The sequence below is a fragment of the Aulonocara stuartgranti genome, assembly GCF_965226115.1.
Source record: "Aulonocara stuartgranti genome assembly, chromosome: 10".
Classification (NCBI taxonomy): domain Eukaryota; kingdom Metazoa; phylum Chordata; class Actinopteri; order Cichliformes; family Cichlidae; genus Aulonocara; species Aulonocara stuartgranti.
The window spans coordinates 2,356,592-2,380,682 of NC_138946.1; the positions used below are offsets into that span (position 1 = coordinate 2,356,592).

Genomic DNA, 24,091 nt, shown 5'->3' on the forward strand with positions numbered 1-24,091 from the left:
ATCTTATCATCTCTGTATATTTTTGTTATGGAAAGTTCTCTCTACACTAAACTAATCCATCGGCATGACTCTCAGTGCTGCACTTTCAGTCTGACATTAAAAGTGTCTTTTCTCAACAGATTGATGAACGTTTTTCCACCATTTGTTAGTCACGGTCTGTTACTCAGCGAGTTCAGAAGAAGCAGGAGGTACATGACAGATTGGAGACAAAAACATCAGCATTTGTGTGTGGGAAGGAAAGGGGAGGAGGGAGGATGGGTGGGGGCAAAGCTGTGGTCATTTGCTTCAATTTAATCAAAGTTGGTCAGCAGCCATAAACAGAGAGAGAGAGAGAGAGAGAGAGACTCAAAGAGCGAGAGAGGAAGAAACAGGCAAATATATCTGCATTTATAAAAATCTGACATTTTACATCTGACCTGTGTGAAGGGAACGCAAACCTGCTTTAATCTGGAGCTTATCTTCCGGGCCTGATTATGTCTGTTTGACGGCTTCTTCTTTCTTTTTTAGCAGACAAAGTGTCTTTTTCAAAACTCTGTGACACTGTACAGCCACGAGCAGAGACTAAAAATACACATGTAAAAGTGGCACCTAAAGGCAGTTGGATGTGCGATTAAAAGTGATGTAAAAGGTCACATTTTTCAGCAGAGTCACTCGTCTGTCTGTCTGCGGCTGCTTCCATTGAACTGTGCTGACCACCAAATATTCTGGAGAACAGAAGGAAGGCTGAGCAGAGAAAAGCCTCTGAAGAAATCTGATGGATTTCCACTGATCTGGACTCATGAAAACCCCTTATCTCCAAAAAATGTCTGCTTTGTCAGAAATGGCTGAAGCCCCGCTCGTTTGCCTCCCAATTTGCATAAATTTGTCTTCGAGCTTGAATCACGTTTGGTAGGAAAGAAGTTCATAAAAAATACTCAGCACATTTCAGCGGCCTCTCAGTTTAAGTCAGGAGTACAAATTGGAGTTGTGGGGTTTACACATGCCATCAGGATATTAAAATGTTTTCATGTTTTAATATGTTTATCTTTCAGTTCTTCAGAATGGTCAACTGAGTAGCAGTGATACACTGTAAAAGCAAAAACAAAAATCCTCAATAAACCAAAAAAAATAATCAATTAAAAAATGACTTTATGACCTTGAATGAAAAGTTTGTCACTTTGCGACCTGCTTTCATACTTATAGGTGAGAAGAGACCGTTCATGTTTAACCTTCTGAGGCTTCAGTCACAGGACATACCATTATTCCTCAACCAGTTGGTGAGTAGTTGCTGGCAGTCACTGGTTTGGTTTCAAATAGGTCTACAGTGATGCGCCAAAAACTTTGTTGCAAATGCTTTAGCCACTTGCAGGTTGCTGTAATCACACATAGATTGTATGAATTTGTTGGGAAACAAACAGAAGCTGTTTCTGTTCAGTGTGAAATATGTGCCTTTTGAAATGTGTTGGCACAACTTTTGTTGGCAGCACCATCTTTGTGAATGATTTCACCCAGGAACAGTTAGCAAACTACAGCACTACTTGCCAAATCATTGGAAAATACATATTTTTCGCTGTCAAACAAGGTTTTCCAGGGCAGGTCCCTTGGCCTGTATTACTGAGGCCTTACTTTAAGGACTTGAGACAAACAGTCTTTGTGAAGGGGTAACAAAATATACCCAATGAGCACCTTAAATCTCACTAAAACATTTACTCTACTGAAAACACGTTTCCTGTTGTGTCCACTGGTCATTGTTTACAAGTGTAGTTTTATTGGAAGATCTAATACAGTAACCTTTCCATTAGGACCTACTCGGATCGAGTCATCACAGTTCGCCATGGTTTTCAGGGTTTTCCATTAGGTCATAGTGAGAGTACCTGGTACCAGGATCCCTTGGAACCCTGCTTGGCCAGGGTTCCAAGGGATCCAAGGAGGTACTAAAATGTGACTTTGTTAGACTGTATTCCACCAATTGGCTGGTCAGTAGTGTCACTCAGTGACTTATGAGAATGTCTTGTTCAGGAAAATCAAAGCCCCCATTTATAAGAGCTGGCAACGAATGAAACGGCTACAAGAAACAACCCTGTGGTCCCCGAGTCTGACGAAGAGGCACAGCACAGCAGGTATATTTTTGCCTTAACATACACCTTTGTTGTAGCGCTCATGTCGCACATTAATTACATAATGGGACACGTGGACGCATTGCTATGGTGACAACCACACACATCAAGTAGTACTGGATCGTAATGGAAAACCAGTCGATCTGAGTCGAGTCGTGGCGAGTTGATCCAAGTCGGTACCAATGTAAACGAGACTTAAAAGGTTAAATTATTGTCAAATGCTAGCAAAGGTTTTAAGAGTTCGTTTTGACAGGTGCTTTTCTTTTTTGCTCTTCACAAAGATGTTTTACCTGCATTATTCTAACCACAAACAAGTACAATCAGGCACGAGAAAGCTTGCTGCTGATTGTTCACATTCATCTGCTGGTATCTATTTGAGTTTTGAAGAAGTTATCTACAGGTTAAGAGATGTTTAAGAACTTTCATTTTAAAAATGTATTTTCTTCCTCATGCAGGATCCTCACCCCAGGTTACCTAAACGAATTCAGTCACTGTGATGTAGTATGTATAAAGTGTAAAGGTCATGCTATATTACTGCTCAAGGCCAAGGGACAGTGTTGGTCCCCAGAAAGTAGTAACATGCTCTGTTATTGGTTTTGTCTTACTGATATCTGTTTATCTCCCTAAATGTAAACAGAATTTTTACAGGATTCATATTTTGAATTTAAACTGACTTTAAAACTAAAAAATACATTTTAATGCAGGACAATAAACAAACATTTGCTTTCTATTTAGCTGCAGACTATTAGCGGTGCCTTCACTTATAAAAACACTTTCTTCCAGGTAACTTTTAGCTTAAAGCATACCAGTCAATAAAAATGTGGAATAAAGGATCAAAAATATGAATTAGCTCAACTTTTTGTTTTTACAGTGTAGCTGCTGGAGTTTCAGAAACTAATAAGGGAAGGGGGAGGGGATTGGGTGGGGTGGTGTAGGGGGTTAACCAACACATGACCTTGGGACCAGGCCTCAAGAACTGACCTTTCTGCCGGAGTCCTTGTGTCCACACTCCCCCTTGTCATACCACCACTTGTTTTTCAACTTGTCTAAGACGGCTTGTTCATTGAGCTTCAGTACTGCTAGGTTTACTGGGATTCTTCAAAGAACCATAAGAGGAAGGGAGGGGAATTGGAAATAACATAAATAACATTATGCACCTCCATGTTATCTTATGTTATTGTTCAGCTGCACAGCAACAGGGCTGCGATAGCTACAGCAGTAGCAGTGGTGGTGGCAGCAACGTTTTTAGCAAAAGTGACTTTAGCAGTACAGTAGCTGTGGAACACTACAGAAAACACCTCAAAAACAGCAGAAAGAAAAACAAACAAACAAACAAAAACAGGCACAATCACACGGAAAACTCTGGAAAATGTCAGCATCAAAGTGATATGCATTAATACTCCATCTAGCTTGGTTTAGCCTGACTCCCTACGTGCGAGATGTGTATTACTATATCACTTTGGGTAACCGGCAAGGGCTGAAAACACTCCGGGAACTTTGGGTTTTCTGAGCAAGAATGCGTCATAAGCTGTCTAAAAAAACAGACTGCATACTATAAACTGTAGTCTCTAGGCAAGGAAGGCTGAACAGCTAACTTTTTCTGGAATAAAATTGAACTGACAAAACTGACTGAAGGGGTATTTTATTAAGTAGGTTTAGTACTTATCAATTCATTGCTAGTTAGCCAGGATTTATTTTCTTCAACTCCATGAACAGACTAGATTTGTATGCTGAACCAATCAGCCACAACCTTTGAACCTTTGGTCACTAAAAGGCATTTATTGTCTTACAATTCAGTGTTGTTCCAGGAAACCCCGGGTCCTAGAATGGCTTTCCTCTGCTTTCATCAGCCCGACAACCTGTACTGCCACACTACAAAAACAACTCTAGAAAGCCTTAAGAAACCCAGACAGACATTGTCTAGGCAAGTCTAGATCCCAACTCAATCCAGCATCTAAACCAGGCATATAAACATGTTGAATCTGGGGAAGTCGCACCTTGCAACTTTTGAGTACTCTAATTATATACTGCCTGACACCACAGACAACCTTCTGCCCATATGACATGTCACAGCAACCAGAGGTAGAACCACAAAAGTTGGTTTTAGTGTCAGGCTGTATATTTATATAGGTAAAACAGTCCACCTACCTATCTCTGAAATATTGTTCTTATCCATATTAGACTTGAAACACCTAAGACAGACGGTTGGGACGTATTTCACCAATCTTTTACTTTTGTAAATAAATTTACAGATAAATGTCCTATAGTACTATGAAAGACTACAGTATTTAAGCAATCAACTCCTAGACTTTAAATATGTAAATCAAGTTTTGCTGGTTCCTCTGGTATAAATGCAGGTAGACAACCTGAGTTTCCCAAAGGGTTCTAAAGCCCCATTCACCTATAAAGTGGCTGGGTTCATTGTTTCTCAAGGCTGGTCACTGGTCCAGTCTCTGGTTGCCCAAGTCACTTCTTTTGTTCAAGTCCAGGGTCGAAAACCTTTCTGTCACTGTGTAAACCTGGAGAAAATCACCATCTTCCTTCTACACGACTAAAAGTACTAAAAAGTACTGAAAGTAAGGTGGATGTTAGTCTTTTAGTAATGAAAGATTTTCTTTTGTAAAATACCCCATCGATCAGAAAGTAAGAATTCAAAAATGTCTTTGACAAAGAAGGTCACAGTTTTGATGGCTCTATCACCTCCTACTTATCTGTAATAATTTTCTGAGAAAGACACCAAATAGAAGGTTCCTGTAGCATTTCATTGGTGCCATCCGGAGTGTTTTAGTTAGGTAGCGAATTCTGGGTTATTGCCGGTTACCCTGGTGTGCCATTGCCTGTCGTTACCCGTTGGGGTTACGGTGATCTGACCTTGGAGTCCCCTCCCCCGGTGCCGCACTCTCCCTTGTCATACCACCATCTGTTTTTCAATTTGTCCAACAGGCCCTGCTCGTTCAGTTTTAACACTGCCAAGTTAACAGGGTTTCTACGGGGATGATAGTAACAATAAGGGATAAAAGGGAACCTGGTGTTAATGAACAGACGACTGCCACAGTGAAGATAGCAACATTAATACACATGTGTACCTATGACAGGCATGATATTATTAATGAATGGTACATAAAAACAACAGATTCACTGCTATTCAGCCCAGACCTTGTAACATGCTGTTTTCCTGCATCTTCCTCCTGCATTGTGAACATTACAATGCAAGTAGACCAAATACTTACAGTTAGAGAAAAATGCCATCATTTTTTTTAAATCAAATTTTCTGAACTGGGAAAATCTTCAGGTAATGCACACTAGTGACTGTCTGTCTGTCTACTTTACAGGACTCATGCAGTCTCTTTTGAATCTCCGAACACTGTGGTCTTTAAATGGAGAAACACCGTTGTCAAACTCAATTAAAGGTGTGATGCCCATTTAAATGTAATTAGTTAATAACCTCTGTCTCTCTTCCACAGCATGTTTTTATCCTGTTTTCCTTCTCTCACCACAACCGGTCACAGTAGATGGCCCTGCCCCTCCCTGAGCCTGGTTCTGCTGGAGGTTTCTTCCTGTTAAAAGGGAGTTTTTCCTTCCCACTGTCGCCAAAGTGCTCGCTCATAGGGGGTCATATGATTGTTAGGTTTTTCTCTGTATGTATTATTGTAGGGTCCATCTTACAATATAAAGGGCAGCTGTGGCTACAACTGTAGCTGCCTCCACCAGTGTGTGAATGTGAGAGTGAATGAATAGTGGAATTGTAAAAGTGCTTTGGGTTCCTTGAAAAGCGCTATATAAATGCAATCCATTATTATTATTATTATTATTATTACAAAGCGCCTTGAGGGCACTGTAGTTGTGATTTGGTGCTGTATAAATAAAACTGAATTGAATTAAATGTCATAAATAAGTATGCAATACTGAATGGAATATCAGTGCGGTGGTCTATAATACAAGAATCATTTAGACTTTTAAAGTAAATAACAATCAATAGTAAATGTTTGACAAACACTTTAATTTCTGTCTCTAATTATAAGTAAAACTGGTAAAAATTCCTGTTTGTGAGCATCTTTTCAGTGGTAGCATATGTTGACAATGGTCTCACTGGTTGGATCCCAATCCTCCAAAACAAGGCTAATCACTGCATTCATTATTTTATGAAACAATGGCACCACGCCGATGCCAATATGGCATCAGCTTCTCGGTTTAATTTGCATTGTCTATAGCTCATTCTTGGCTCTGACTTGTAAATGGCTGGCTTGATTCACTCATTCAACAATTGCTTCAGTGGATTGTGTTAAACTCAGCCATTAGTTGTAGCAGAATGACAAGTTTCTCAAAACCAAAGGAAAGGTAAACTGCACTTTAATATTGTCTGGGTCGAAAAAACAGAAAATGATTCCATTTTACTACTGTGCAGCAAAGCGCCACTTGCATTTACTTCTAGTCAATACCTGATAAATAAAGGCGGAACACCAGTCAAGTATTCAGGTGTAAATCAGTTCAAATTAAAGGGTAAATGTCTTTTAAATATAAATTTTGTGACATTGTACATGTCCTTGTTGTTCCCCTTTACATACCATAAATGATCAAAACTATAGTGTGGCAGAAGGCAGCAGATGATGTTGAACGGTACATGGTAAATCAATAAAATGATCAATGAGCAGCAGTAATTCAGTTTGAAATGTCAATAACAGATGATGTGATGAGTGTGAAAGCAGCAGAAGAGTTTTGTTCTAAAGTGCATAATTTAATTTAAAAAAAGATCTGTATAAATTCAGTGTGAAAAAACTCCGATTAAATTCAGATTAAAAATGTTTGTGAATCAGATGCTGAAAATAGTAATTTTACAAATTTGACATATCAGGAGAATCACTTACGCTGGGTTCAGACTAGAGAATACTCGTTTTTTATTTTGAAAAATCGTTGCTTTTCATGACTGAAACAGACTAAACATTGTTTCCGGATCATGAATGCTACCTTACTTTCAAGGCGTGCGTAATGGAAGGAAGTGCTGATAGCTGTATGTCTTGAGTAATGGTGTGTGTCCACAGGAGCTACCCATTCTGCTAATTAATGACTTGTGGAGCTAGCTGTGCAAAGCTGAAAACTAGCTGTGGACTATCTAAATGAATACATATTTACTCCTCCCCTCAAATGTTTTCAGGAAAATGTATGTATTTTTTCGAGGTTTTAACCTCTCTATTTGGTATGGTCTCATCATTCCCAGTGGCCAGAACAAAGTTTATCTTTTATTCTGATGTGGTCAGAACAAAATCAAAAAGTCTGAACCCAGCGTAACTGTTCACAGAAGTGATGCTTGAGTTCACACTGAGAAGATTCCTGCTAAATTACATTTCATGTCTACACACAGCTATGTTTGGTCAGATTGGTGGTATTCCTAATTGTTCAGGATTATCTCAGTTGGGATATCAAAGAAGCCAGTCCTACAATCCAGAAATGAGTTAGTATTTGTGCACTTCCAATTCCCTTGTCGCAGTCAGCAGGATTTTTAAATGGGACTGTGGTTGATATGAACTTCAGAGATTTTTATGTTTTGTTCTATAACATCAAGTACATAAGTAAATATTCATTTCATAAATTTTGAAGGTTTTACTTTAAGTCTTTGAAGCCTATGGACCTCATTATGCCCACCAAAATGTGTAAGTATCCAAAACTTTTATTTCCCACAGAGCTTATTTAATAGTCTAACTCAAAAATCAAAATCTGTTTTGCTTTTTAGCAAAGGAATCAGGGTGACGCTCACTTCCAAGTCAGCCTACAAAAACCCATCATCCCCGTGGCACTTTATTGTAGAAAATCACCATTTTGGCACAAAAAACTACCATTTGTTTGAATCCTATCAACCAGATTCTGTGAAAACTGTGAGAATGTCATTTGGAACAAATCTTGCAGAAACACAGTCATGGTTAAGGCTCAGAAACAGTGGCTGGGAAACAGCAGAAGGATGATGAGCAGAAAGCAGATTGAATGAAGTCGACTGATGATTTTTTTATTGTCATCTGTTCGTACTAAGAGCCGGTCAACCCAGAGAGAGAGAGAGAGACTGCTCACAGAGAACTCAAGAGCTCATCTTTTTGATGTGTAAAGTTGATTATACAATATGCTCAGCATTCAATGGGTTTAACACAACTGTGTTGCTAAGCAACTGATGACAAAAACTCAACCCTTTATATTTTTTTAAAAAAAATGTTGATTTGGTGCTTCCTGCATCTACAGCAGGGAGCAGAGGTAAATACATACCACCTTCTCTATGCAAGCTGCATTTCAAAGTGATTTATTGATCCATCGATTGATTGAGTCGGATCATACACACAGATTATTTTCAGGGATTAAATAGATTCAAAACTCAAAGGGAAAAAAATATCACATTCCACATGGTGCAGTCTTTGTTCTTCTAGTTCGTCTGCCTTTCTCTGACTCTGGGTTGGCCGTAAATTGCTGACATGAAGCAGAGAGAATGAGAACAAGATGTTCTTTCACTGAACATCTGATAAAAACATGGACTGAGTTCATTCATGTATGAAACAAAGAAAAAGGAAGAACGTGACTTTATGCTGCTGTCAGGTATAATTAAAACTCACCAACTCCACCTCAGGTTATATTTTTCAGCTCAATTTCTGTTTTGTTTTCCTCTTCTGTGGACAAAAGCCATGTTTTTCAATTCACCTTAAATGGCTCTAAACCAGCAACTCATCTGTTATCAAATGTAACATTTATATGGGAAAAAATTCATTAAAATTTTACATGTCAGGTTGGGCTCATTTGTTCAAGAGTATTGCTTGTTTTCCTATTTATGTATTTATGTATTCTTTACTCCAATCAGCCTCACAGCTGTAGCCCTGCTGTCCTACAGTAGTGACACCATCTTGCAGTTCAAACAGCACACGTCACTTGGGTCTCTTTCAGTGATACTCCTTGTGCCTGGGGACCCAGCTCTCCTATGGGAATTACACAAAACACATCTGGGACTCTGCTCTCTAGCAACAGTAATCTCACTGTAATACAGGAGTGATAAAACCTCACATCTGGGACCCAGATCACTGGGGGAGGGAATATTTTGATTTCTATCACAAAATTAGGCAGTGATGCTCCTTATGGATGGGAATCCCATTGCCCAGAACAGAAGAATCACCACAGCCCTAATTTCTAATAGATGTGATGCTCTTCATCTACAGGAATTATGCTTATCTGCAGGACTGACAAACCTCAAGCCTACAAAGACCACTCTCTGACAGGAGTGATGATGTCCTCCCTGATTGCTACACCTTACATCATGCTTTGCAGTGGAAGTGACACTCCTGACAGTCTGTAATGAAAGTGAGGAAGGCCAGCTCTAGGAGCAGCCATGTCTGATGTGAGTATGGCTCTTCATGCTCAGAAATACTGGTCTGCAACAGGAGTGATACGCCTCACACACTGTAATGGGAGCAATGCCCTTGATACACAGGAATTCCACCCTTTAGCAGGACGGATGCTAGTGGGGGTGACAAACGTCAGAGACTAGAATGTATGTGACTCCCTGCATGATGCTAAAGAGTAAATGGAGTAATTCTTTAATAGCACTTTTCTACTCTTATACACAGGCCTATTTTTCAAGCATGGGAACTCTACAGTCTTACAGGAATAATACGACTTACATCATGCAAGGATCTTGCTTTCTAGTGGACGTCATGGAAAACTTTTAAGTGTAAGAATACTGGTTTGTAAGGGAGAGACAATCCAAACCAAATGCAAAACTTTAAACTGTTCATAGTTCAATATGAGACTTCAGTTCCAGAATAATCCTTATTTACTTCAGTGATCGTCAGCAAACTGCCATATCTGATAAATAAACATGAATGAGGTTCATCGAAGTGTTTATCTTAAAGCAGCGTTTTACCTGACAGCAGCAAAGCTCAAAGACTGATCGACAGACACAGAATGAGATTCATTAGGATGTTACTTTAGATGTCAGGATTCTGGTGAATGTAGAAGCAAAGACGGGCAGGTAGGCAGTCGGACGGGCATAACAAATGACAACAGACAGCAAAAAGGCCGACAGGGCAGCATCAGGCAGACAAACACAGATACTGACAAAGACAAACAAAAAGAGAGAGACAAGACAGACAAAAAGACAGATTAAGAGACAGACAGACACACAGACACACACAGACAGACAGTAAACAAGTCTAAAAGTCTAAAAAGCTGTTCTCTGGGGTTAGACTAGTTTTCATGTTCCAATCATGAATACCAATTTTGACATTTAATTTTCATGTCTAAACACCTGGATCTGCTCTGTGAATGCCAGCCAGTCATCAGGTTTCTGCAAAAACAGCATCCAGGTTGATGAGTTTGAAACAGCGCTCTGTGCTGTGCAGAGGTCATTTTGTCCCCAAGTCTCCTCAGTCTCAGTTCCTAAGAGTAAACTATAAAGTAATTCCACTGATTATATAACACCAATATAGCCATTTATTTTTATTTCCCTCTTCTGTAAAACTTCTACTTAGCCATACTTCAGAGTCAAACATTGACATTTCAGTCCCACTATGTGTATCACAAGCTTGTAAAATTAATACATTACGAAGATTGAAGCAGAAGCTCCCAAGCTTTTAAGCTTGTGACCCAAAGACAATAACATAAGATATATGAAAGTTGTTCCATGAAGAAGCTATTCTTCTGCTTGCATTGTTTCATTTAAATAGCCATGCGACGTTCAAAGAGGATAAATTATCCAGTGATTCACAACACAAGCAGAAGGTAAAAGTTCTTTACTCTCCAATTAATCATTTCACAATCCCTCAGATTAATCTTGTGACCCTCTAAGCAGGGCTGAACTCTTGATAAGTAGCTCACTTTATACAAACTAATTAAAAGTAGCTCCAAACTGAGAAACTGTCACAGAAAAATCTATTGTGCTTATAGCCAGTCAGCAAACTATAAATAGATCCTTTAGTGGACATCTTCCAAGTTCTTCCACCTCTGATACACTTAGTGGGTTTTGCTTATAATTCTATAAGACTTTGACAAAATTGTCTATTATTGTGACAATCAGACAAAAGCAGCCCTGCTAACTAAATTATTTTAGCTATAAAACAAAACTTTAATGCAAACTTCAGCTTTCCTGCCCTTTTTATTTTTCCCAGAGGAACTAGACATGCCGGCATCCACACACCAGAGAGCGCTGGAAAGACTGGCTGAAAGTTTTTAATAGTTGTAATTTGTATTTACTACATTCCAATATTATGAGACCATGATATATAATGTTTTTAAAAATACACCCCAGTGTGATACGTTTGCATGCAGTGACCTAATTTCCCCACAAAAAAAGCAGACAGAACAAGACACCGACATTAGTCCCGCACAGACTATCCTCTATCTGGAGATTCAGAGTCTACCTGAGGGGGGATCCTTTAGGCGTGGCCACTCCATAGCCTTTAGAGTCCAGGTTGCCTCCTACTTTCATGGTGTCACAGGGCTTCCTCTGCTCGATGTACTCATTCATGGAGGACTCCAGCAGGTAAGCATATTTCCCTTTTGACTTTCTGACCCGTATCATGCCTTCACTAGTGCTCTTGACGAAGACCGATGGGTCTGCACTCCGCATGTACGACCACATCTTCTCGAACACTGCAATCTTTGACCGCTGGTGGAGGAGCAGAGAATATCTATGTGTTATTGTGCTTGTAGAAAAACATTCCTTCTCAGACTGCTGCCTTGACTACAACTTCTGCACTTCTAGAAATGTGCCCCCACCCTGAAGAATTCTTTAGTGGAGCCTCCATCCAAGGTACCATAGGCAATCTCTGTTTGCTTGGCCAGGTCCTCTGCACTCTCTATGGGGGACACCATCCTCTCTACAGTGAGGAAGGCTGCCAGGTTGGCTGTGTAGGAAGAGATGATGATGAGGGTGAAAAACCACCAAACTCCTCCGACAATTCGACCTGAGAGAGACCTGGAGAAGACAAGAAGGGGAAGAAGAGCAAGGAAGATAAATTTTCCATTTCAGGCACAGCAGGCAGGGTTAAAGGGGTGTACTGGGGATATTTCAGCGTCCTTCCCATTTTCTTCAATTATATTCACTGTGACTGAACCAGGAACAAAGCCGACTATTCATTGAATTTTCAGAAAATGCAATAATAAGTGATTCTGCTTCCACCTCACTCTGTTTTCCAAATCTGTTATAACAAATTATTTCAGTTATGTAGATGATACACAAATGGTGTCTCCTAATAACATTATCAATAGCAATTGCTGGCACGTCTCTGCGCAGAAAAAAATCTGCGTTGCGCACAAAAAAAAAAAAAAAAATCTAACCTGAAATGAAATTAAAATAAAAACTTTAACAATTCTGTTTTGCAGTGTTAGTCAGTGACTGGCTGCTCCCGTGTAGGATTAGAATGATGCCACCTTATCCCATAGTCCAGCCAATGATGCGATTCACATTCGTATATACGCAGCTATTCAACGTCATTGACAGGCTATGACAGCGTCCTTATGTGCCGACGCCGGTGTTTTAGCGAGCAAAGCGGCTGATGTGGAGTGAAGCCACGTTAATGACAACGTGTACAACCATTGGAGACGTGAGCAGGACAGACGGAACAACTGATGGAAAAAGTGTGGACTTTATAGCAGTTTTTAAATTGTGTTGATCGGCCACGTAAAACCAGAGTTATGATAAAATATCTGCAATGTTTGTTTTTCTTCCTGAATACTGTCGTTGTTTATATTTACTGCGGGAAGAAACGGTATAAAATGTGTTTTATAAGGAAAACGCTCGAAAGCCTGTGAACAAAGACAACACCAAAAAAAACCCAGCCTTTCCTATTGGTCAAAAAATGTACCATGTGGACCAATCAAAAAATGATATGGCAACATGGCATTTAGTTGTTTAGGAAGGGGGAAGTTTTAGGAGTGACGGCGGAGTTTTGAGATGTGAGAGATTTGCGACGTTTAGCGCAAATCTTGTGTAGTTAGTGTGTAGTTAGTGTGTAGTGTAGTCAATAGTGTTGTTGTGTGTGTCAGAACAATGAGGCGACTGCTGAGTGTTACAGGTGTTACAGCAGTGATACATCTGCTGCTGTCAGGCCTGCAGGTATCAGGCTGTTGTTCTCCTTCATCTCATAGTGGACAGAAATTATTTTTTGGATTTTTTTGGAGTGGCACAAATAGTTTGTGTGGCATCAGATTTGATGCAGAACAGCTGATTGTTCTGCAAATAGTTTGAAATGTTTGTTTAAAAAAACGTCTTGGCTGCATTTTTAGGTAAACAGCTGCAAAAAACTTTGTTTGCAAAACTCAGTTACTTTTTTGAAGAAGTAACTATATAATTAATTGCCCAACATTGGTCATTATTTACTGTATTTTCCAGACATAGTTACAGACACTACAGTTGTGTTTTCAAAATTGGAGTTCAAGTTATTTTTACTTCCAATAGTGTTAACATGCTACACAGGTCATGAACAAGATTTTTTTAAATTGTCATTGTAAGTGGGCTAAAGCAGTTAATTAAAAGTAGTCTAACAGAAATGCTGTAATTTGATTATTTTAATGAACCATGTAACTTGGATGGATTGGATGCTGGCGTGACCACAGTGCACACGTCTGCTGTCGCTCACAGTGGTCCAAGGGACGCTCAGGGAGTTTGTGTGTTCGCTCAGACACATGAAACATTAGAGAGAACAACATTGGTTGTAGCTAAACAAAAAAAAGACCATATGGCATAAAAGCTCTTGTCCCAATCCTTTACCGAACCAGACCAGGTTAAAAACACAAAATAAATTGCACTTTAATATATTCTGAACCTTTCAAATCCCAAAGGTAAAGATCAGTTCAATCATTAGCGGATGATAGTTGATGCTTGTCTGATGCATTTAGCAGAAAAATTAAGCCAGACTCTTTCTCATCAGCCTGTGTACACAAAAGCCTGTTTACATGTGATTGTTCCTGCAAACCATACATGCTTCTGGTGAGAATGGCCATCATTTTTTAAAGTTATTAAAGTATAGAAAACAGAGTTTATGTAGCTATTTCTTGTCAGAAACATATATTTTCTCTAGTTTTTACCAGGGCCTGGTGGCTACATTACATTACTACATTACAAGCCATCTGCAGAATGCAATTCATCAAAACTGAAGAACATGCTCCTAGATGTTTTGATAAAACATGTATAAAACAAATATGAGAAAGCTCCCAGTAAATATTTAATAGCATAATAATTAATAATAATTAATAGCAATTATAATCATATACAGAATGTACTATAGAGTCTGGGATTAGGAAACTTGTAGTTACTACAAAGACCCAGTCACTTTTAAGTAATCCACCTACTGAATATTGACATTTTTCCAATATTTGGGAGTGCATTTTAGTCTTTTTTGTTGTTGTTTATTTTATTTATCTCTCTAGTGTTATGTAACACCCATACTAGTACCCGGTTGATCTGCTTTTGGCTTTTTGGCCACAGTGATTTGGGTCCATATTGACATGATACCATCACACAGCTGCAGTAGATTTGTAGGCTGGACATCCATGATACAATTCTCATGTTCTCATGAATTGAGCTCTACTGCCTCTGGGGTCCTTCTGAAATGAATTTGCTGTTTTCAAGAACCTAGTTTGAGTTTGAGACCCTGCCATCCTCAAAGTTACTTAGAAAACCTTCCATCCTCATTCTGTACAGTTTGAACTTCAGCAGGCTGTTTTGACCATGTCTACATATCTAAATGCACCCAGTTGCTCTCATGTGACTGGCTGATTAGACATTTGTGTTAACGAGCTGGTGAGTGTGTTTATGCATGTTTATGCATTCTCAATCACGACAGTTAAAACGGTCTCTGCACAAACTTTTTCTTCTTTAACCAATAGTATGTACCTCTAGAAAATTGGAAACAAACCCCTGGAGCATAAGTGCCACCAGATGGAATGCCTGTTCTAATTTATCTGTCCATGTGTTTTATATTTATAAAGCTTCTTTCAAATAGTATCTGTCTCTGCATATTCATGACTCATAGCTGGGATCAAAAGTCAGCATTTAAGAGCTGTGTGTAAAACATAACTTGACTGTCAGAGTTAAACAGATGCTGACATGCAAACAAATACTCTAGCTTCAACACTTGCATCACAGATGACAGTCTGGCATAAAAATGCAGGTCAGATGTTTTCTCTCTCTGTGTAACTCTGGCATGCATCACCTTAATGAAACAGACATGAAAAAGAGGAGGGAAGAGGTTCACACATTTCAGTTCATAAGCTGAGTCAACAATAGTGAATCAGTGGCAATCTGAGACCTGGAGATATTTGCATGGGTCAGATGACAAAAACTAACTCATGCTGACAACACAAGCAGAAGGTTCAAAGGCATGTGGACCAGGACTGCAGGCCTGCTTACTCCTTGAGAAGTAAGCAGTACCTGGCCCATTGTTGCAACCGTACTAAGAGCTACTGGTGGTGATCTGCAGCTCACGCTGGCACAGGTGAGCAGAGTGTAGAGCAGCAGGAATGAGAATTAGCTTCTCCAGTGTCTACTCGAGATCAAGGATCAGTTTCAGAACAAATCAGTTTAAGCACCTCAGAAAATTGTTCATGAATGAGGGGAGAGAGGAACGGGAGACTGAGAGATGCCTTTCTGTTGTGGTAAAGAGCAAGCTGATTGTAAAAGCAAAGTTGTTGATTTACCGGTCAGTCTACATTCCCACCCTCACCAATAGTCACAGACTGAGACTTAATATTCAAAATAATACTGCATATACAGGGAGTGCAGAATTATTAGGCAAATGAGTATTTTGTCCACATCATCCTCTTCATGCATGTTGTCTTACTCCAAGCTGTATAGGCTCGAAAGCCTACTACCAATTAAGCATATTAGGTGATGTGCAACTCTGTAATGAGAAGGGGTGTGGTCTAATGACATCAACACCCTATATCAGGTGTGCATAATTATTAGGCAACATCCTTTCCTTTGGCAAAATGGGTCAAAAGAAGGACTTGACAAGCTCAGAAAAGTCAAAAATAGTGAGATATCTTGCAGAGGGATGCAGCAGTCTCAAAATTGCAAAGCTTCTGAAGCGTGATCATCGAACAATCAAGCGTTTCATTCAAAATAGTCAACAGGGTCGCAAGAAGCGTGTGGAAAAACCAAGGCGCAAAATAACTGCCCATGAACTGAGAAAAGTCAAGCGTGCAGCTGCCAAGATGCCACTTGCCACCAGTTTGGCCATATTTCAGAGCTGCAACATCACTGGAGTGCCCAAAAGCACAAGGTGTGCAATACTCAGAGACATGGCCAAGGTAAGAAAGGCTGAAAGACGACCACCACTGAACAAGACACACAAGCTGAAACGTCAAGACTGGGCCAAGAAATATCTCAAGACTGGTTTTTCTAAGGTTTTATGGACTGATGAAATGAGAGTGAGTCTTGATGGGCCAGATGGATGGGCCCGTGGCTGGATTGGTAAAGGGCAGAGAGCTCCAGTCCGACTCAGACGCCAGCAAGGTGGAGGTGGAGTACTGGTTTGGGCTGGTATCATCAAAGATGAGCTTGTGGGGCCTTTTCGGGTTGAGGATGGAGTCAAGCTCAACTCCCAGTCCTACTGCCAGTTTCTGGAAGACACCTTCTTCAAGCAGTGGTACAGGAAGAAGTCTGCATCCTTCAAGAAAAACATGATTTCCATGCAGGACAATGCTCCATCACACGCGTCCAAGTACTCCACAGCGTGGCTGGCAAGAAAGGGTATAAAAGAAGAAAAACTAATGACATGGCCACCTTGTTCACCTGATCTGAACCCCATTGAGAACCTGTGGTCCATCATCAAATGTGAGATTTACAAGGAGGCAAAACAGTACACCTCTCTGAACCGTGTCTGGGAGGCTGTGGTTGCTGCTGCACGCAATGTTGATGGTGAACAGATCAAAACACTGACAGAATCCATGGATGGCAGGCTTTTGAGTGTCCTTGCAAAGAAAGGTGGCTATATTGGTCGCTGATTTGTTTTTGTTTTGTTTTTGAATGTCAGAAATGTATATTTGTGAATGTGGAGATGTTATATTGGTTTCACTGGTAAAAATAAATGATTGAAATGGGTATATATTTGTTTTTTGTTAAGTTGCCTAATAATTATGCACAGTAATAGTCACCTGCACACACAGATATCCCCCTAAAATAGCTAAAGCTAAAAACAAACTAAAAACTACTTCCACAAACATTCAGCTTTGATATTAATGAGTTTTTTGGGTTCATTGAGAACATGGTTGTTGTTCAATAATAAAATTATTCCTCAAAAATACAACTTGCCTAATAATTCTGCACTCCCTGTACAAGCAGAAGTTAGCTTTCTCTCTCCCATGGAGATGAGGAGCTTGGCTATTTGGGAAGTCGTTAGAGAAGGGCTACCAGTCCTCTACATCAACAGGAGTCCGTTCAAGTGGTTTGAGCATCTGCTTGGAAATCTCCATTGGGAAGAGGCCCCTGTGCAAACCAAAATTATATCTCTCAACTTCTTAGGGAATTAAAGGTCTTGGCATGTTTGCTTAGACTGCTGCCTCCACAATCCATAGAATCCAATCCAAGAAGCAAAAGATGGGTGGATGAAACATGACCAAATGTAATATGAACAACAGAAGGAGAAAGCTATTCCTTAAATTTATTTTGAAAAATGTCAGCAACTATTTTAAAGCATCAGGTATGACTGGCGATTTAAGATTCCCATGACCACTAAAATGAATGTTATGACTCTCTAACCATTCATTTAGACAGAGGCTTGAATTAAGTAAGGCAAAATAACTCATTAGGGGCGCTGTTAAGATGATTGTCAACCACAGGATTTCATTGGCAGCCTGGATCCAGAACAGAACTGGTCCTAGAACAGCACAATTACCCACACATATACTGGTACGTAGCCCTGAATTGCCTACCCCCAACAGGGAACTAATCCCCACCCAGGATTACTCCAAAAATAAGAAAGGCAAAATAATAAAAGAGTGCCCAATGGAAAAACTTAAAAAGCTCAGCTGGACACTCACCTAACTTAACTGGGAAGTTGTGGTTCTCAAAAGGTGACAAAGCAAGATAATCAAAACCAAATCCAACTTGAAACTCCCTTTTCAAAGATCCCGGGGCTCGGTCACTCAGGCGCAGCTGGCTGCCGGCGGAGCTCACGGGCGCGTCACTGCAACTCCCCCTGGCTTCTGCTCCGCGGCTGCTGAGTGAGCCCTCATCTGGGACTCTCCTCAGCTCTTTCCGGGACAGTGGCGCAGCTGCCCCTCTGTTGGTCTTCCTTGGTCTCTTGTGTTCTGGGGGCCTCTGGATGTCTGGAGTTTTGATCTCCTCCACACCTGCTTCACGCCCTGGAGGACGGGGCTGTGGCCCCCCCACACCCTCTAGCAGATTATTACATGAAGGAACCTTTTAAAAACAAGCGCGTCCATGCTCACAGGTGTACACATGGGTGATCACACCCACAAACTACACCCTTTTTGGCTCCTACCTCAAAGCACACTGTGTTCTGTTGATCTTATGTGCTGCACAATAATGTTTAACATTTAGTATTTACTGTCATATTCCCATATATCATTGTGATGTTGTTTATTCTATTACTCTTGTTCTCTTCTGCTTGCTTTCTTTTTTCTTTCTCAGCAGGTGATCCAGGTGATTGATATATGCATTTTTTTTCTCTGCCCGTTCTGTTGGTTTTTGTCTTTTGCCCTTCTCCCCCGTCCCTCTTCTCAGCTGTTTCTCTTTCCCTCTTTCTTTCTCCCCTTCTTTCCCCCAGTCAAGTCTGTCCCGTATTCAGTAAGTGAAAATAAAATAAACAATAAAAGGTGAATCAAATGGACCATTACGGCAAGGCTGGGATGGTCAGTTTGGTAAAGTAAATCCGTTGGGCATCTTTCTTTGCCTTTAGACAACAATTCTGAGGGCAAAAGAGCCAAACGGGACAGGCCCAAAAAAAAAAAAAAAAAAAAAAAAAAGATCCCGGGCGAGCCCCCACTTGTTACGTTCCCCTAAAAGGGTCCAGGCAATGAGGGGGAAGTAACAAGAAGTGTCCAGGTCAGAAAAAGGAGTCAAGGAGGCAAAAGGGTTAAATTAAATAGTTTTATTAGAATTAGCTCAACTAAAGGAGACGGACAAGCCGCTATCACCATTTAAGGAAAACAAACAAAACTCAAGCGTTGGTCAATAAAGTAAAAAGTAAGTCAAAAAGAGAGAGCAGCTCACTAACTGCAAATACACCAAACGCACAACTCACTAGCTGCAAACACACTAATGGCACTCTGGCCCAGAGCTCACCTTTTCCTGGGCTTAAATCTCCTTGATTACTGACAAGAGTCAGCTGCACAAAAGGGAAAGGTGGCACCTCAGGCAGAAGAGGTGGTGGGACACGCCCACACAGGCACTTTCAGGAGGAGGCCCTGCTAGGGCCGTAACATTATGGTATTAACATCCAGTGAGAAAGGTCCAGCCCTCTCATAGGTCCATGTACACAGCAAGACATGCTAAAGGTAATGCCAAGAAGAATCGTCACAACTGTAAAAGTCTGATTGAGGCAAAAGTGCGACTATAACTGCCTTCTTATACAACATGTATAAGATGTTATCTGTATGCAACATACAGATAACATCTCATGAAATCTGGCTTAGGGATCATGAGGAAGACAATCACTGTAATGGTTCAAAATACACACACAGTGACACACTTACATACATATGAGGACACGCACAAGCGCACAGACTGTAGCAGATCCAAAATAGAAAGAGCCTCAGGCCTTAATGCAGCGGTAACATACAACAAACCCGGCAGCATGTCACACAGAATCGGCCGCATTTCATGATACATGTGTGCATCAATAATGCAGCTGAGAGTGTATCATAAAGCTGCGTGTGTGTTCTCGTGTTTGCGAGGTCCTCTGTAACAGCACTCATACAGATTTCACAGAACGTCTTTGTTTGGTTCGTTTCAATTTTTAATTCTTAAAAACGTTGCACTCTCCACTGACACCAGAAAAATAGTAAAGTTGCTCCAGTAAAACAGACACAAACTGCTCCCGTGTGGGATACCTAATTAATAAGTGAAATTAAAATTACAGTGATCATTGAGACCTTTTGGCTGATCATAAAATAAAGTAAAACAAAAATAAAATAAATGTGTAATACAGAAGTTAAGAAAAATGAATTACAGGAACCGTTTCGAACATTTTGGTTTACAATAAAATTGCATCATTGCATCACAAAATGGCAAAACCCCAATATTTCACAAAAGCATGTAAGGCGCTAGAAGATAAGTAATTACCTGGGAGAGATGTCACAGCCCTGCTGCATAAACGCTCCGAGTGAGAACCACAGAGAATTAAAGATGCCAAAGTCATTGGTGCATTCTGGGGTCTCCTTTTCCTTCTGCTGGTTCTGGTTCTGCCCCTGAGCCTGGGAGAACCCTAACAGAGGAAACAATCAAAAATACAAAAGATGAAGGTTCGGTTTCTGTTGTTACAAGAATAAACGTAAAAAAAAAAGACATATATGCTGAGATACCTGGAGAGTGGGTATGTTCTGCGGATGAAGAGGCCTGAGCTCTTCGAGAAGAAGAGGGAGCAGTTTCATCTTCATCATCAGACTCCTCACCGTTCCATTCGTAAGGACTGAACCGACTCACCTGTTTAAGATAAAAAACAAAACAAAAAAAAACAAGGATCCTCAGTTTAACAGTAAACTTAAAGAATTAGATGTCACTTACTCTTCTAGTCCTAACAGCCTTTGGAGTCATTTCTACAGTATGTGAAGCAATCAAAAATCATTTTAATGTCACTGACTAGGCTTGCACCAGCTCCGTCCACCCATCCATCCATCCGTCTTTCACAAAGTATCATGTTAGCTAACATTAGTTAAAAGAAAGCTTTCTTTATCCAGTCTGCCCAGTCTCACCAGGAAGAGCACCACGCTGACCCCGATGTAGGCAAAGACGATGCACATCCAGATCTCGTAGGCCAGCGGGTCGAGGAAAGAGAAGACGCCCGGTTTGGACTTGGTAGGTTTCTTGATCATGATGGAGATTCCCAGAGACATGAAGGGTTTTGTGAAGTCGATCACCTGCTCTCGCACCAGAGTGATGGTCAGCGGGGCCACTGCCATGTCCGCCTTCTGCAGGAGGAGAGACACAAAACCCTTTGCTAAAAGAAAAGCATCTGTATGTATGGAAGCACATTATCATATGTCCACAACAGATATCCAAATTTGCAGTTTTTCTCGATTGCTTAAACACATTTCTTGAAACTATGCCTCGTATTCCCAAAACAGTAAAAACAAATCCATAACGTCTCACCCAATTTCCCAAACGTATTTTCAGGTCAAAATGAAGCTCTACACTTAAAACCAAAAACCATAATGTTTAATGTGATATTATGGTTTTTGGCGCAAGAGCCACAATGTCACATTAAACTTAACTCCGAGGCGCTCATAACATAATTTGGTTTTCTGTGTGAATTAATTTGCCAATTGTGGATTGTGGGTTCAAGGTGTTATGGTGAGAAAGTATATTCTATTTTCGCTTAAGGTTTCTGGGACATAATTATAACAGACTTTTTGTAATTATTAGGTGCATGCATACTCACACAGGCCACCTTATTAATACAACTGTGAAATCCAAAATCTGCCATAGGTTTAACTTATACCTGTATATATTGTCAGAAAGGTGATTACTGGACTCGCATTAATGCACACTTGAAGAAAAATGAGGTTGTAACCTGTGTGTTGTGGGGTTGCAAATTCAAAACAAACATCTTAGGATCTTTTTAATCCCATAAGATCTGGAAACACAGGTTTTATTTAACAAAAAAATTACTGATTAACCATTAACAGTGCCTGCTGTTATTTTAAAATAATTTTATGTGATTTCAGATAAAATGCAGCATTCAAGTCCATCCCAGCCATGCCTTTATAGTCAAGGTTTCTGCTTGAGTTTCTCTCTGAAAGTCTGCTGAGAGTGTTTGCAAAGTGATCGGGGGAGCAGGGCACAAAGCTAAAGGATGTAGCTGCCATGATGACATTAAGAACTTCAAAATTCTTTAACTACAAAGTGTATATGTATTGCATTAGGTCAGTAAAAGATTTTTATGCTGCATCCATTAAAACAGTCAACTATTACCTGTGAGTACAGATTCCACTGAAGGGATGCCATAATTTTCATCATGCATTTACTGGCCTACTGTGAGAAATTGATCATATATATATATATATATATATATATATATATATACCCACACCCAGCACGCCCCTGCGGGCAGTTTATCCTTCAAGCTCGGGTCCTCTACCAGAGGCCTGGGAGCTTGAGGGTCCTGCGCAGTATCTTAGCTGTTCCCAGGACTGCGCTCTTCTGGACAGAGATCTCCGATGTTGTTCCCGGGATCTGCTGGAGCCACTCGCCTAGCTTGGGAGTCACCGCACCTAGTGCTCCGATTACCACGGGGACCACCGTTACCTTCACCCTCCACATCTTCTCGAGCTCTTCTCTGAGCCCTTGGTATTTCTCCAGCTTCTCGTGTTCCTTCTTCCTGATATTGCTGTCATTCGGAACCGCTACATCGATCACTACGGCCGTCTTCTTCTGTTTGTCTACCACCACTATGTCCGGTTGGTTAGCCACCACCATTTTGTCCATCTGTATCTGGAAGTCCCACAGGATCTTAGCTCGGTCATTCTCCACCACCCTTGGGGGCATCTCCCATTTTGACCTCGGGACTTCCAGGTTATACTCGGCACAGATGTTCCTGTACACTATGCCGGCCACTTGGTTATGGCGTTCCATGTATGCCTTGCCTGCTAGCATCTTGCACCCTGCTGTTATGTGCTGGATTGTCTCTGGGGCATCTTTACACAGCCTGCACCTGGGGTCTTGCCTGGTGTGATAGACCCCAGCCTCTATGGATCTTGTGCTCAGAGCTTGTTCTTGTGCTGCCATGATTAGTGCCTCTGTGCTGTCTTTCAGTCCAGCTTTGTCCAGCCACTGGTAGGATTTCTGGATATCAGCCACCTCCTCTATTTGCCGGTGGTACATACCGTGCAGGGGTATATATATATATATATATATATATATATATATATATATATATATATATATATATATATATATATATATATATACAAGCTCTGAGCACAAGATCCATAGAGGCTGGGGTCTATCACACCAGACAAGACTCCAGGTGCAGGCTGTGTAAAGATGCCCCAGAGACAATCCAGCACATAACAGCAGGGTGCAAGATGCTAGCAGGCAAGGCATACATGGAACGCCATAACCAAGTGGCCGGCATAGTGTACAGGAACATCTGTGCCGAGTATAACCTGGAAGTCCCGAGGTCAAAATGGGAGATGCCCCCAAGGGTGGTGGAGAATGACCGAGCTAAGATCCTGTGGGACTTCCAGATACAGACGGACAAAATGGTGGTGGCTAACCAACCGGACATAGTGGTGGTAGACAAACAGAAGAAGACGGCCATAGTGATCGATGTAGCGGTTCCGAATGACAGCAATATCAGGAAGAAGGAACACGAGAAGCTGGAGAAATACCAAGGGCTCAGAGAAGAGCTCGAGAGGATGTGGAGGGTGAAGGTAACGGTGGTCCCCGTGGTAATCGGAGCACTAGGTGTGGTGACTCCCAAGCTAGGCGAGTGGCTCCAGCAGATCCCGGGAACAACATCGGAGATCTCTGTCCAGAAGAGCGCAGTCCTGGGAACAGCTAAGATACTGCGCAGGACCCTCAAGCTCCCAGGCCTCTGGTAGAGGACCCGAGCTTGAAGGATAAACCGCCCGCAGGGGCGTGCTGGGTGTTTTATATATATATACTTTTTTTTTTTGAAAGGTTACTGGTGGATGCCAGCAACTATCTTGGAAGAGAACAATACAATCTGTTATAAGGCCTCCATTTGAAAATAGCGGATTTGATACTAGAATATAATAGCAACATGTAATCTGAAGATAACATGTAGTATTTAAGTGACCAAGTAATATTGGGGTAAAAGTTACTG

General features: G+C 40.8%; 1 protein-coding gene across 4 annotated transcripts in view; it reads right to left on the reverse strand.

The window, feature by feature from the left end:
- Window positions 1-24,091, reverse strand: part of LOC309715202 (glutamate receptor 1-like) — a 113,962-nt gene that overhangs the window by 14,193 nt on the left and 75,678 nt on the right. For 2 of the 4 annotated variants that reach the window (XM_082548110.1, XM_082548111.1), the window contains exons 11-16: window positions 20,997-21,212; window positions 20,607-20,727; window positions 20,368-20,509; window positions 11,838-12,036; window positions 11,480-11,727; window positions 3,078-3,192 (exon numbers count right to left, since the gene is read on the reverse strand). In XM_082548110.1, the coding sequence (XP_082404236.1) occupies window positions 3,078-3,192; window positions 11,480-11,727; window positions 11,838-12,036; window positions 20,368-20,509; window positions 20,607-20,727; window positions 20,997-21,212 (1,041 nt within the window). Of the gene's footprint in view, window positions 1-3,077; window positions 3,193-4,967; window positions 5,083-6,037; window positions 10,175-11,479; window positions 11,728-11,837; window positions 12,037-20,367; window positions 20,510-20,606; window positions 20,728-20,996; window positions 21,213-24,091 lie in introns of those variants that run through there. The other 2 variants (XM_082548109.1, XM_082548112.1) reach the window with 2 other exon arrangements.